The 16,149-nt window shown below is 35.5% G+C and overlaps 1 protein-coding gene across 1 annotated transcript in view; it reads left to right on the top strand.

Moving 5' to 3' along the window:
* Positions 1-16,149, top strand: part of BMT2 (base methyltransferase of 25S rRNA 2 homolog) — a 92,432-nt gene that overhangs the window by 2,386 nt on the left and 73,897 nt on the right. Inside the window, exon 2 of the mRNA XM_049641712.1 lies at positions 14,217-14,358. Within this exon, the coding sequence (XP_049497669.1) occupies positions 14,217-14,358 (142 nt within the window). The remainder of the gene's footprint in view (positions 1-14,216; positions 14,359-16,149) is intronic.

Raw genomic sequence — 16,149 nt, 5'->3', positions numbered from 1 at the left:
GGCTTTATTCCATTGATACACAAAGGCCCATCAGTGAACTAGCAAAGTAAAAGATCCTAACAAGCATGCCCTTTCTTCTTTAATTTCTGACATGTAGGTCAAATCTTAGTTGTGATTGAACAAAAATCTGTGAAAACGCCATCTGTGGGAAAGTCTAATTATGCACATAATCCCAAGGAAATAATTTTTAGTGTTTGCCTTTGAGGTTTTAGTATTGTTACAACACTGGTGGTCCACAGTCTGTAAACATATTTTGCAAGTTCATCTGCAAGTCACCTGTGGTAATGAAATAATAAATAGTGCTTAGGTGCTAGGTTAGGTTACAAAGGTTTATTTAATCAGTAACTGTAATATATGGAAACTATACTCCTTTTATAACAATATTCCTATCAGAAAATGGAGTGATAATTCCAGCTTAGAATATTGGAATGTTAGACTAGAAGAAACCTTAGCATTTATCATGGATTCCCAAATATGACTGATCAGTAGATTCATCGGGGGTGCCTTTTGGAAAATTCCTGTCTTCATCTTGGATATATAGTTTCACAGTCCTTATCACTGAGGCCTGGAAATTTGTCAGCCAGATTTTGAAGTGGTGATTTAAACTAGTTCCTTCCTTTTACACTTGAGTGTGCCAAATCCCAAAAATATTAAAACAACTTGCTTGAAGTTTGGATAGTTCATCATCAGTACTGTACATATTTTATAGGAATAATAGTTTTTTCTTCCCAGTTGCACACCTAATGGTGACCCCAGATGTTGGTGGAATGGGAGAGAAAATGGAAAGCAGGAAGTAGCCCTAGAATTTGTGTTAGGTAAAAAAGATGTAAATTGATGATAATGGAGTAATCCATGGGATGGGTATGATTAGCTGAGTTGGAACTACATGATGTATGGGGCTTTAGGGGGAGAGATGTCAGGGAAGAAAATAAGTGGGGGTAGAATGAAGAAGGAGGCAAAACATTCACAGTAAGGACAGGAGTGAGCACTGGATAACAAGCGTAGGGTTGGATAATGTAGTTTTCACTTCCCTTATATCTGATACTCCAATTGAAAATGAAGCAGGAATAACAATGAAAGTAAGATTTTCCTGCTGTGGTAGAAAAAGATTTCTCTCCATCCTTCCCAATCCATTTATCTACCTGATGCTTGTTGATGGGGATGAGCAGGCTTGGGGTTTGAGGGGGTAGTGGATAAAATGATAAAGACTAGCAGGTGGATTTAGTGTACTCTTTCTTTTACCACTTTTCCCTCTCTACTCCATTTACTGCTTGTCCTTGGTCACCACTTAGAGATCCTTTGCAGTTTTTTACACATTGAGAATTGGAGATAATTGTCAGTGTTCTAGGCCATGTTGATGTCTTAAGTAGTTACCAAGAGGAAATGTTAGGGAAATGTCCAGTAGTGGTGATGAGAAGGGGTGTTTCTGGTCTCCTCAGCCTTATAGATAGGGACAGTCTTTTAGACTGAGTTTATATAAATGGAAACATGCTTGCAGATATAGGTGTTTTCTGTCTTTGCTGTACAGAATTTTAAAAATTGACATCCATGTAAACTAGAAATATTTTAAATGTATCATAACAGTTGTGGACAGCTTCTTAATGAGAAACAACTAGTTTTGCTTTCCAAACAGGGAGTTCATTGTTTAATCAGATGTGCCTGGTGAGTACATATCTAATTGAGAAGTGAAGTGGAGGCATGTATATTTTCAGTTGTCTTTGTATTTTTTTTCCATAATCCTATTCTTACGATGATTATTACTATGCTTGGCATCTTTTTCAAAACTTAAGGTATTTTTGTAAACATTCTGAGAGAATGCAGTTGTTAGAAATAAAAGTGTCATTTCCGTTCCATTTAGTTTTGATTTTTTAACCCATCTGTGAATGCTTTTAGCAAATTTCATCAATTTATTCACTCTCTGAATTTACTTATTCTTTATGCCAAAACAAGTTAAATAGTTAATTACATAAACCCTATGAAGCTTACAAGTCAATCAGAGAAAAGTAAAAATACATATTAACCTGTTAACAGTGGTATTCTCAAGGTCACGGGGTTATGGATGATCTTTATTATAGTTTCCTATATTAAAAAAAAAATCAGTGTTATAGTAGCAATGATGATCTTATAAAACTAGTTAAAACAAGACAGATTCTTACTGACACTGAAAGAGAAAAGAACACGGATAAGGTTCTGTAGACTAAGTCCAGAAAAAATTTTGTTTCAAAGATCGATGGGGCCCCTGCGTGGTCAGTCGGTTAAGCGTCCGACTTCGGCTCAGGTCATGATCTCGCGGTCCGTGAGTTCGAGCCCCGCGTCGGGCTCTGGGCTGATGGCTCAGAGCCTGGAGCCTGTTTCGGATTCTGTGTCTCCCCCTCTCTCTGCCCCTCCCCCGTTCATGCTCTGTCTCTCTCTGTCTCAAAAATAAATAAACATTATTAACAAAGATTAACAGTTGTGAGCAGCATATTAAGAGTGAACAGCTAAATTGTCTAAATTACATGTTTAATTCTTATTGATTACTCAAATTCTTCATAGTTGGAGACAAAGGGTGAGCTAGAATAACAGTTTACAATAGGCTGAAAAGTACATTGTGATTGTTATTCTTTAGCAAACCCCTCAAACGAGAGAATTGGCACGGAGGAAAAACCCTTTGAATTAGAAATAATTTTAAACTAACACTAAAAGGTCTAAAAATGAAAGAATGAATGTAATGTTAGTGTTTTTCCTGAAACAAAGTTTTGAAATTGTTTTTAAAATTGGGATAATAGACTTTTTAATTGAAATTTCCTAATTTTTTTTCTTCTATGGCCTTCAACATTTTTTTAAAATACTGACCAACTTCTTAACCCCAAGAAACTTTGAACAGGTTTTCTTTGTTTTACTTTTTTTAAGTGACGTTTTACTCTATTTTCTTTACATTTTTTTTCAGTCTCTCATTCTGATATAGAGTTAGAAAGTGCTGCTTTGTGATAGAATCTTTGTTCAGTCAGCAAAATAAGGTGAACACTGTCCACAGAAGGGCTTGTTAACTTTGTCCTAGGAGAGTTTGAACTGCCATTCTAGCAGGGAGAAAAAAATGAAAAGAGTTTAATGAGTGGTAACACTAAAAGATTAAGAGAATATTGACTGATAAACAGCTCACTGAGATGCACATAGTAGATTAGCTATTTAGTTTTGTTATTTTTATTCATCTTTGTAGTAAGGTATGTTTTTAGGGGTTTTGTTTTTGTTTTTGTTTTTTACATTTCAAAAGGTACAGTAAAAATTAAGTAGATCCTTTTGGTTGGTGTAGATCCTTTTGATTGTTTTGTGGAAAAAAACTACAATAACATATGCAGTGGATCTTAGCCTTGGTTCTGCATTGGTATCATCTGTGGAACTTCGTGGAACATAGGCATCTGTATTATTTAAAAGCTCCATAGGTGGGGCGCCTGGGTGGCTCAGTCGGTTAAGCAGCTGACTTCGGCTCAGGTCACCATCTCGCGGTCCGTGAGTTCCAGCCCCACGTCGGGCTCTGTGCTGACAGCTCAGAGCCTGGAGCCTGTTTCAGATTCTGTGTCTCCCTCTCTCTCTGACCCTTCCCCGTTCATGCTCTGTCTCTCTCTGTCTCAAAAATAAATAAACGTTAAAAAAAAAAAAAAAAAAAGCTCCATAGGTTATATGATGGACAGAGCAGTGAAGGAATGCCGATCTAAAGTATAAAGTACTATAGAGTAGGAAGGAATCTGGAAGAAAGGACTTCACCTAGGAGACTCTTAAACTAATCTGATTTAGAGTTACTAATAGCATAAATAACAACAGTAATCATGAAAACAGAAAGTTATATCAAAGACTTTTTGAAGGTCTGAGTGAGCAGTTTTAGTGAAGGTAAAAGGGAAGAGTCAGAGATGATGTCAAGGTTTGTTGTCTGGGAAAATATAAGTACCCATTTTCATCCATTTAAAAAAAAAATTTTTTTTTAACGTTTATTTATTTCCAAGACACAGAGAGATAGAGCATGAGAGGGGGAGGGGCAGAGAGAGAGGGATGACACAGAATGTGAAACAGGCTCCGGGCTCCGAGCTCTGAGCTGTCAGCACAGAGCCTGACGCGGGGCTCGAACCCACAAACCGTGAGATCATGACCTGAGCCGATGTCGGTCGCTCAACCGACTGAGCCACCCAGGCGCCCCTTCGTCCATTTTAGAAATGTATGTATGTTGGGATGGGGGCAGAGAGAACAGAGTAGACAGGCAAGTTGAGAGAGATGGTGTAAGGGTTTAGTTTGGAATATATCCTTTGCAAGTGTAGGATTGGAAGCCCTCTTTGTGGAAATTGAAGTTTGAGGGCAGATGAACTGCCCAGCAGAGTGATGATAATTTATAAATGAGGACAGATCTTAAAAAACAACCAGGTGTGTCCAATTTTATGTAAGTAAATGCTCCTCTTTCTGCCTTAAGCTCCAATACCACAGTTGTGCTTGCCTTTATTGTATTTGTCACTTATCAGTTCACTAACCTGTCTTTCCATTAAACTTCGTTCTTTGAGCAGGACTCTGCCTTTTGTCTTTGCGTCCCAAGCACCCTGCCTTATAAATTTAAGACACACTCAAAAAGAAAGAAGCTAATATAGGTATTTCCAGATAGTTGAGTTCAATCTTTTATATTCATTCATATTTTTAAATTGTAAATTTTGGGTACAATTTTTTGTAATGAATTTATTGTCTTCTTATATTAAGTAGTTAGATTAATTTTACCCTTTTAGGGGTGCCTGCGTGGCGCAGTCAGTTAAGTGTCAAGGCTCAGGTCATGATCTCACAGTTTGAGCCCTGCATCAGGCTCTACACTGGCAGTGCAGAGCCTGCTTGAGATTCTCTGTCCTCTCTCTGCCCCTTCCTCGTTCATGTGCGTACTCACTTCCTCTCAATAGAAATGAGATTTTTTTAAAAAAATTGTTCAGACTATCATTATGAACATCTTATTTTTCTATAAGTCAAACTGGAAATAGCAGAGAATATAGATATTGTAAAGGGCCTTGCCCTTAACATTTGTTAAGTATTTGTTGCATCAACTTGCCTTATTTTACTATATGCTGTGAATTCTTTTCCTCTTCTTATTTGCTACTCCCCTTTCCCTACCCACTGATTCTCACATACCAGTGTTAACCAGAGATTAAAAAAAAAAGTTTTGCCCACAGAAATATGAGAACTAATAAGGATATTTTAATGTGTGTCTGTTTGTGTTAGTATTAGAAGATGGTAATAATTTTGTGTATTAGTGTATATTTACTTATATACTCTAACTTCATAGTTAAAAATTTTGCAACCCCAGTACCAATCTCATAAATTCTGGGGGTGAAATTTGTACAAGTGGCAAAATCCAAACATCTGAGAACCACTGATAGACAGTACTAATTTATTGTGCTTTAAGTGTAGGTATATTGATGCCTATTGCAAGGGTTATTTTAGAATAGATGGCTAATCACCATACCTTTAAAGGGGCATCTGAGTACACCCTGTTCTCATTTATACATAAATTCCTCTAATTAATACAGAAATTCCTAGTCTCATTTATACAGAAATTAGTTCTCAGAAGGTTGTTCGTAAGTCCTTTGTTTACACTAAATAAGTAAACTCTGTAGTTGCACCCATACCAGTAAAGTTTTTTTACAAGGAAATAGTAGATGTTGATTCCATTGATTCTGACTCTTCTTAATTCTTTTCATCTCGTGTGTGGGGATGTATTGAAAGAGTTTTACATTTTGAATTAACTACTTTTATCATAAATATGTTTATAAAAAGAGAGTGCCCCAAACACAGGATACACTGTTGGCTAAATTGTATTTTTAGGTACTGAGTTTTATCCATGCAATATTTTGTTTTTTAATGAAATTTGACTCTTCAGGTTGCCCCAAGCCTTGCTGACCTGTATATTATTTCACCGGACATTTGAGTTTACAGTCTTGCACAGACCTGTGGTTTTGAGCCATCGCTGTACAGTGACTTTGCTTGGGGAGCATTAAAATACATGACCAGTTCCCACTCCAGGTCATTTAAATGAAACTTCTGGTCGATTCCAGTGTGCAGCCAGAGTTGAAACCACTGCCAGAAATCTAACAATGCGGTTGTAGAGACTAAGTAACTGCATTTGACTGAGAGAAGACCATTTGTTTGTGGCAAGTAGAGTCAGTGTACTTTGCTCTGGTGTCAAAGCTTTGTTCATATCTGTGAAAGTTCATAAATCAAAAATTTGTAAAGAGAGGCAAGGCGGTATGGTGGTTATAAGCATGGCCTTTGGCACTTGACTGCTAGGTTTGATGTATACCCTTGAGAAGTTTACTTAATCTCTCTGTACCTCAGTTTCCTTATCTGGTAAAGTAAAATATCTTCCTCAATGGGTTGGTATTAGAATTAAATGAGTTAATATTTGTAAAGTACTTAAAACAGTCTGTGCAACATAGGAAGCATTAAATTTGTTAAATACATCATTTAAGAAATACTAGAGGTGTATCATTAGCTACACTGCCTGGGTGCATTTAACAGCCATAACATTGAAGATTGGCTGGTTCCTGGAATTTCTACCTAGATTGCTCTGTAGTCTCTTTCTTGTTCAGTCAGAATGGCTGTAAAAACAAAGGTTTTTTTGGGCCCCCCTTGCTTCTTATATTTCTATTTTTATGTGAAAATAAAAAAATAAAAATCATTTCCCTTAACAGAGAAATGACTAGTCATAGCATATTGGGTGTAAGATGCAGGTTTTCAGGTGGTTCCTGTGTTTGAATCTCAAGAACTGCTTCAACACCACACACTGTGGATGTTTTGTTCCACTTTGGGTGTGTCAGTATATCAGGTGCTCAAGAATGCTGAGAAGCTCCTTTAACTCTATTTGTGAAACAGTCTGGTCCTAAACACTTTGTTAGCCTTAGAATGGCTGTTGAACTTGTTTCCATTTGGTCATGACTTTATCTGTTTACCTCATGTTAGAGGAAATGATCTTGAAAGGTTCTTCGAACATGAATTTGGTAATCTGATCATTTATAGGTAATGTGTCTTACTGCCCATATTTGGTAATATACCTAAGTAAAAATCAAATAAATTTTTAGTTCTGAATTTCTAAAAGTTCAAGATTAGTTTTGATACTCAAAGTAAATTGGTTTTGATTTTTTTTAAAAATTTGATGGCCCTCAGGTTTAATAAAATGCATTTTTTTTTAAATTTTGTAACTTTTACTGTGTTCATGGCACATAATTTTTTTAGATGAAACTTACTGAGGTACAATTTATGCACAATAAACTGCACACATTTGAAGTGTGTAATTCAGTGGATTTTGACAGATGTGTACACCTATGAAACATTACTGTAATCAACATTTAGGATGTTTTTGTTGTCTCCCAAATTTCCTCATGCTTCTTTGTAGTCACATCTCTCTCTCTCTCTCTCTTCCTCTCTCTCTCTCTCTCTTCCAGGTCCACTGATCTTTTCTCATTGTAAATTTGTCTGCTTTTTTTTTGTAGAGTTTTATGTACATGGAATCATGTGATGTCTTCTCTTTTGTATGCCATGTGAGAACCACAATAATGCAATGTGAATCTTTGGTATCATGGCTCACAAGGGTGAACCACTAAGAATAATGACAAGCTATTCTTGTTTTAAATTGGCCTCAGATTTATACCTAACTAAAGTTCTTCTGTGCTTCTTATCTTTTTAAAGTGAAATTAGGAGTTATTGAGAAAATAATATTATTTCTAACATAGTTGTAAATATCAGATGGTTGTGGCATGTAAAAATGCATTCACTTTAGCACCATCTAGTCATTTTTTTTTCACATAAAAATAACTCATCTATTTAGTGTTGTTACCAGTAATTTCTCCTTAAGTTTAGGGCTTTGCCTTTTTTTAAAAAATGTTTTAATGCTTATTTATTTTTGAGAGAGAGAGAGAGAGTGAGCAGAAGAGGAACAGAGAGAGAGGGAGACACAGAATTCGAAGCAGGCTCCAGGCTTTGAGCTGTCAGCACAGAGCCCGACGCGGGGCTCTAACCCACGAACTGTATGATCATGACCTGAGCTGAAGTCGGATGCTCAACCAACTGAGCCACCCAGGAACTTTTCCTAAAAAAGCTAGGACTTTTCCTAAAAGATAGATGGACTGTTATCAAAGAATTTAATGGAGTTGACTGCACTTCAAGCTGCAATTTTGCTTTAGACAATAGTGTAAAATATATATATATAAATAAATCATGTGTGTATGTATATATACATATATATGTATGTATACATATATACACACACATGCACGTAGATCTGTATCTGCTTAAAACAGTGGTTAAAATTCCTGGAAAATTGACTTTGAATCTATTGTTTTTCTAAGCCTCTTATAACTCTTATTTTTGAGAACGCTCTTTTGAAGTATTCAAATTGTACTTCTTTTTCATCACTACTATCTGTTGACAGTTGTCAACTGTAGTTTGAATTTTACTCTGTGCATAATTTAATTTGTAATTTTGGGGTTTCCTGTATCTTTTGAGCATGGTGAAAATTCAAACATTTTCTCTCCCATTAATGGGGCACCATGACTAACCTTGATAGTTTATAAAAGTTCTAAATCAAAATGTCTTTTGAACTAATGAATTAATTTTTTTTAATGTGCTATTAATTTTTTTCCTATTTAGTTGTTACTGGCTTCTCATAGGAAGTAGTAGCTTGTATTTTTCTTTAGTTGTGACATATAATGTTTGTGGAGGTGAATTTAGTCAATAATTAGGATATTGTCTTGATATTAGAACCAGTCTTCAAAATAACTTGGCTCACTGATTTCTATTATTGAACTTGGTTTGGCAACCTAAGTTGGCATCACTTGTGTTTTAAATTATTAATTAGTTTTTTTAAGTTTATTTATTTATTTTTGAGAGAACACACACACACACACACACACACACACACACACACGTCCAAGTTGGGGAAGGGCAGAGAGAGGGAGGATCTGAAGCAGGCTATGGGCTGTCAGCACAGAGTGGGATGCAGGCTCCAACTCAAGGAAACTGTGAGATCATGACTGAGCCCAAATCTGACGCTTAACTGACTGAGCCACCCAGGCACCCTTTTTAGTTAGTTTTTTAAAATTAATGTTTAAAAATTTTAAATATAAGGAGAATATAATAAATGGAAGTCATGTTAATATGAACTTTGTTCTAGAATCTTGTAAGACAAATTGATGACTTTATCTTTTAGACAAAGCAGAGTTTTAAGTTGATCTTTAAAACTATGTATTTGAACAAATGATTACTGATTTGTTCTCTAAATTTATTATTTTAGTTTGACCATAAAATGTTCATTAACTATTAATTTCAAGTTAAACTGGAGGACATATATATTTTTAATTGTGCTTTCTAAAAATAATTTTTGATTTCTCTGTATTCGGGCAAAATGAAATGTGTATGTTTATTGTAGATTTACCTCTCCTTCACTCCCTTCCTTTTTTTTAAAGATACATTCACATTTTCGTAGGATGTCTGTAACAAGTAGGCAAAAAAATAGATATTAATCACAGTGATTTTGAGTCATCACAAATGCCAATATCATTGTAAAATCATTATAAGATTAATTATTAGGGGTGCCTGGGTGGCTCGGTAGGTTGAGGGCTGGACTTTCGGGATTGGCTCAGGTCATGATCTCGTGGTTTCATGAGTTCGAGCACTGTGTTGGGGTCTTTGCTGACAGTGTGGAATCTGGGATTCTCTCTCTTCCTTTCTCTCTCTGCCCCTCCCCTGCTCACATTGTCCCTGTCTCTCTCAAAAATAAATAAATAAACTTAAAATGAAGACACATTGTTGGGATGAGCGCTGGGTGTTGTATGTAAGCCAATTTGACAATAAATTATATTAAAAAACAAAAAATTTAAAAAAGACTATTCATTGAGAGCTCTGATTGAGCTTAAATATTTAAGCATTTCTGGTTCTGTTGACTAGATCTTTGATGTAGACCTCAGGAAGTTCGTAGTTCCTGATTTGCCTTTTGGTAATGAAAAAATATTATTCTTTTAAATAAGATAGTCTTTTAAATATTGGTTGACTTAATAACTAAATGATAACCAAAAATTCTTAGAACCAAGTTTTAACGTATTTTTTATGTATGCAATTTGACCAAGTTAGCAGAAGAATTCTGAATATGTTTACTGGGCACTGGTCACCCTTAATTGGTTTTGGCTTTTAGGATCCAAATCATAAATTATTTTGAAAATATTTTGCTTAAAGGAAAAATACCATTATTTTAATATTCTAAAAACAAAGAATGGGCTATTATGAAAAAAAAAAGAACTAAATTTACCCCTTCTATTTTTGTTTGATGACTTTATTTAAACAATACTTTAATAAGCTTTCAAGGGTATTCTAGAAAGTAGAATTTTCTCATAACTGGAGGCTATGTTTTTGTTCAACTTTGCAACCACCATTTAACATAGTGTATTCCTAATAGACAGGGTTTTATACATTCTTGTTGAATAAATACATGATTTAAAAGTTCTGGGTCCAGGATACCTTACATAGGATATGGGGAACATAGCACATTCTTATCTTAGAGCATCTTGTTACATATCTTCTTTCCTTTCTTTGCCTGTGCTAGCTCATTAGCTTTGTTACTCTGGGTAGCATTTGAAATAGGTTTTGTTTTGTTTTGTTTTGTTTTCCAGCAAATCCAATGAAAGAATGAAGAATATAGAACATATACAATTGTGTTGTTTAATCTCAGTTATATATACGTGTACTACTACACTTTACTAAACACATCTGTTTGAGTATCAGCATACTTGGGGAGAGTTTAGAGATTTAAATGTTAATGAAGACATCAAGTTGAAAGTGTTCTGCAGACAGTTTGAGTTCAATAGGCTTGCAGACAAAATTTGAATCCTTCCTCTAAACTTCATTGGAGCAGATAGTAAGGTTTAAAATTCTACAAGAAATTGATAATATTGGAACAAAATTTTGTTAAATGTGCAAAACTACAGGTCTTCTTAAAAGCTGAAGGGCAGTAGGTTTCTGTATATAAACAGTTATCTTTGCATCTCATAGCTAATAAAATAATTGTAAAGTAAATTGAATTTCACAGTGTACAGTGACATAGATTTGTAGTAGATGCCTTTGGTGTCCCATATACCTTACCTTGGTCTTCAGCTGTGGTGGGCAAACCCTGTGAGCTCAGAGGAACCCAGCCCTTACAAAGTCCCACTTTAAATGAGTGCTGCTTTCTTTTCTGCTCTGCACCTTTCTCCAACACTGCTGGAACCCACTAAGGATATCCCCTTATTCAGTGCCTAAATGAAAACTAAAAGTGCAGGTTCTTAACAACTCTCAGTTAATTGGGGATTGTAGCTGATGCATAAAACATCCTTGCCTCCTGTCTTTTAGGTGCCCAATTCCAGAGGCTTTCTGTATGCTTCTCTTATCCCTAGGAGCAAACTCAATAATGCCCTCTGTATTACCACTTTTTCCTTCCTAGGTTCATTCTCCCTATTCCCTCCACTCCTGTTTCCTAGGATTCTCTCCGAAATAAACTGCTTTCCCAAAAACCCAGGTCTTTTCCCTACATTGTATCTTCTGTAGAATCTAAACTGAAAAGTTGTACAGAAAGGAAATCTGGGGGCACCTGGGTGGCTCGTTGAGGGTCCAATTTTGGCTTGGGTCGTGATTTCGCGGTTTGCAGTTTGTAAGTCCGAGCCCTGCGACGGGCTCTGTGCTGACAGCTCAGAGCCTGGACCCTGTCTTGGGATTCTGTGTCTCCCTCTCTCTCTCTCTCTGCCCCTCCCCTGCTTGCGCTATCTCTCTCACTTTTTCTCAAAAATAAATTAAAATTTTTTTTTAATTTAAATTAAAAGGTATCATTAAATGGGGTGTCTGGGCGGCTCAGTCGGTTAAGCGTCCGACTTGGGCTCAGGTCATGATCTCACAGTTCATGGGTTTGAGCCCCGTGTCAGGCTCTGTGCTGACAGCTCAGAGCCTGGAGCCTCCTTCAGATTCTGTGTCTCCCTCTGTCTCTCTGCCCTTCCCCTGCTCATGTTGTGCCCCCCCCCCCCCCGAAATAAATAAACATCAAAGAAAACTTTTTTTAATGTATCATTAATCAAAATATTTGTTTTAAAGGTTTTACTTCCTGTAGTTCTATTTAGAGAGTTGGTAAATAACTACATCTGAAAGATGTTGCTAATACTGAGGAGTTTTTCTTTGAGAATTTGGGAAATAAATTTGCCTGCTTGTTTTTAGTGGACAGTTATTGCCAATCTACTATATAACAAATTGAAAGCTCTCATCACCTCACAAATATTACCAGTTAATGAAAATATTGTTCTATAAGAACATAACCCCCAAGAAGAGAACTTTTCATTCCTTTGGGGTTTACAGTTGGTATTCAGACCTAGAAGGAGAATGTGATATATACTCCTTTTTAACAGTGTGTGTGAGGGCATGTTTGTACCTTTCTTGCTATTTCTTAATTTGGTCAAACTAGAGGGCTAATAGTTTGATTTTCAACTCAGTCCTTGTTGGACTGTGCTTAAAATATAGTGTTTCAAATTTTGACTAAGTCTAGATATATTTAAACTTATAATTATTTTTTCTTTGTTAAAAAAAAAACACTTTTTAAATACTAGAATCTCATAGTCTCACCTCTGGAGAGAATTTGGGTAGAATGATTATCTTCAAATTTGGTTGTTTTATTTATATTTTTCAGCCTATTCTGCCAAACAATTGCCTACATTTGAACATGAAGCAAGAGAACCTAAATCTTACCACTAAGGACATTGAGTGAAGCTACTTTGATAATTTTTGTTTACTCTTTTACCCTTACAATTATGTTAATGTCATCTATTTGGCATAGCATCCTCATACCATTCTTTATTGGAACTCACATTGTTGTTTCAGATTTCATATTAAAAGTGAGAACTTATTTAATGTTTTTAAAACGATAGTAGCAAGGGGTGCTTAGATGGCTCAGTAGGTTAAGCATCCAACTCTTGATGGATGACTCAGGTCATGATATCACAGTTGTGAAATCGAGCCCCACCTCTGCTTGCTGTCTTTCTCTCTCTCAAAAAACAAAACAAAAACAAAAAAAACCCCATAGTAGCCAGAAGTAATATCGAGGCTCAGTAATATACTCAGCTTATGAGGTGCCTGGGTGGTTCATTCGGCTAAGCATCCATGTCTTGGTTTTGGCTCAGGTCACAGTCTCACAGTTTGTGAGTTCAAGCTCCACATTAGGCTCTGTGCTGACAGCATGGAGCCTGCTTGGGATTCTCTCCCTCTCTCTCTCTGCCCCTCCCCTGCTCATGCTTGCTCTCGCTCGCTCTCAAAATAAATAAACTTAAAATATATATATAGTCAGCTTATAATGTTTATTCAGAACATTTTGTAAAGACTTAAAACTTCAGAGAGGCTTCTAAGGTAGTTTCTCTAGCAACATTTTTGCCCTATAATTATAATTTTTTAAAATACAATATGCCTAGAACACATCCAAGTGAGTAAATAAAAATATTTGTCTTGCTTGGTAATTTATGGTGCCATCTCACCTATCAACCCTTTTTTTATTGATTGATTGATTTGCTTATTTTTGAGAGAGAAAGAGACAGAGTATGAATGAGGCAGGTGAAGAGAAAGAGGAAGACACAGAATCCAGAGCAGTCTCAGGTTCTGAGCTGAGCTCTGCACAGAGCCTGACGCAAGGCTTGAACCCACGAGCTGTTAGATTATGACCTGAGTTTAACTCGGCCCAACCGACTGAGCCACCCAGGCACCCATACCCCTTTTTAATATAGGGAACTGATCAGTATGTAGAGATCCAAGAAAATAACAGGCAAGAAGCAGGCTTAAGTAACTTTGTGCCGCAAGGTCAAATTGCCCAAGGGTACCAGGATAATTAATGTTTGAATACCCAGCCATAATTGTCCCCTACCAGTGTGTTTTTGGTTTATAAACTGATAACTCCTACTTATGTGTGTTAGTTTCATTCAGCTTCACAAATCCATCTGTTTAAATTGGTGAAAATTTATTTGATTATCAAATCATCATAGTTAAAGTGATACATCTATTTGCATAAAGGAGCTTTTAAAATTCTAGTTTAAACTTGATGCAACTTGACTTTATAATTTTGCTTATATTCATCTTTAAGTAATTTTAGATTACGCAGAAACTTTTAAAAGCCTGAGACATTTGTAAGTGAAGTTAACTTAATTCGTCTTTTCCCTTGTTTTTAGTGGGAGATTTTGATAAGATCTGGCGAGAACATTGTGAGGATGAGGAAACACTTTGTGAATATGCTGTTGCAATGAAAAATTTGGCAGATAACCATTGGGCAAAAACTTGTGAGGGCGAAGGTCGTATTGAATGGTGTTGTAGGTGAGTGTTTTTATGAACTAACATTTTTGGTTTCTACTATATCGTTTAAAGTCTGAAATCCAAGTAATGCTTTGTATAATTTACTGTACCAAAATAGGACTGTTTTAAAACAGATTATTTTTTTAAATAACTTCTCCCTCTTGCCACACTTTCTCTAAGTTTATATCATTCATCCCTTTTTAATCAAAATGTTTTTCTTTGACATAACTTGAAGTTTTGTTTCAGCCTTTCAAAATTATAGCTTTAAAAAATAAAAATAAAAGTATAGCTTTAAATGCATCAAATATACTTAAACGTCAATACATTTAAAATATGAGTTTTAACACTTAACTTCATTGATAAGTCATAGTATAGAAATTTCTTTTTATAATTCTCCATATTTGGATTCAAGTAAACGTGATTTTCTGTATTTTAAAATTTGAAAACCTCTTAAAAGTGTCAAAATCCTGAATTTTGGATATATAATTCAGAGTATTCCAGCACTTAAATTTACTTTGGATAATGCTTATTTTCTCATTGTATAAATTTAAGACATCAAAATGAAATACTCTTGGTCATTTCTCTCAAGGTAGTAAAATTATTAGAACGGATATATGTATTGATTGAATTTATAAATGAATTCTCAGAAAACAAAGCATTATCTTTCTGCATGGACAATGAATTTATGATAATTTCTGGTTTATATTTCATTGCAGTTATTTTTTATCCAAAATTTCTGTTTTAATCTCATTTAAAAGTTATGTTATAATGCATATTTCATTCATTCAACAAATAGTCCAGAGAAAAATGCATATTTAATTTAGTTATTTTATTTATTCATTTAATAATTTTTAATGATTGTCCACAGTGTACTAGTCACATCACAGGCACTGGGAGTACAACAGTCAGCCAAACAAAATCCATGCTTTCATGGAGGTTACATGCTCATGAGGGTTAGAGGCAAGAAACAATACATAAATTAAAGATATGCTGGGTCAGATAATGGTAAGTCCCATGAGAAAAACAAAGCAAGGAAAAATAAAACAATTTTAAGTATGGTAGACAGGGTAGGCCTCCCAGAAATGATGCGTGTAAAAAACATTAAAGAAGTGAGACAACAAGCCCTAGCAAGTCCAGGGGCCTTGAGGTAGGACTGTGCTGACATGTTTTTGAAACAGCAAGGAGACTAATGTGGCTAGAGCGAAACATAAGAAGAGTGGTAGAAAATAAGATACTGACCAGCTAGATTTCGTAGGGTCTTGTAAACCATGGTTAAAGACGTTGGCTTTTATTCTGTGTGAGATGAATCACTGGATGTTTTAAGAAGAAGAGTAACAGGATTTTATTAACCTTTAAAGTGTGTCAAGAATTCTTAAGAATTAATTACTGTGTTAAGATAGACTATAGGAAGGGGAGTATGTAAATCAGGAAATCAGTTAGGAAGCTAATGTGATAATCAAGGTGCAAAGTTATAGTGAGGCAGTTTTCTTAGAGAGTGAGAAAGTGAATGGACAGAACAGTATAATAAAATTAATGCTCAAGTGAGTATAATGACTCAAGAGAAGGGGAAGGGAAATGGTATGTATGTTGTATTGATTATAGTGATACATAAGTAGGGAGTTGAAAATATGAGGTGAGTGAGGAGGAGTGAAGAGGTGTTATCAGTAGATTGCGGACCCCAAGAATTGTGGAGTTGGAGAAAGAAAGGAGCCAGAATAATAGGAAATAAGATTCTTTAAACTTAAATGTTTGGTGTTTTCTGCTTGGCTCTAGAGAGAAAATCTCTCTTTTAGAAAATATACATTTTCTCCC

Source organism: Panthera uncia, chromosome A2, assembly GCF_023721935.1.
Source record: "Panthera uncia isolate 11264 chromosome A2, Puncia_PCG_1.0, whole genome shotgun sequence".
Lineage (NCBI taxonomy): Eukaryota > Metazoa > Chordata > Mammalia > Carnivora > Felidae > Panthera > Panthera uncia.
Note: the sequence above shows the minus strand (reverse complement) of the source record. Positions and strands in the feature narration are given on the sequence as shown.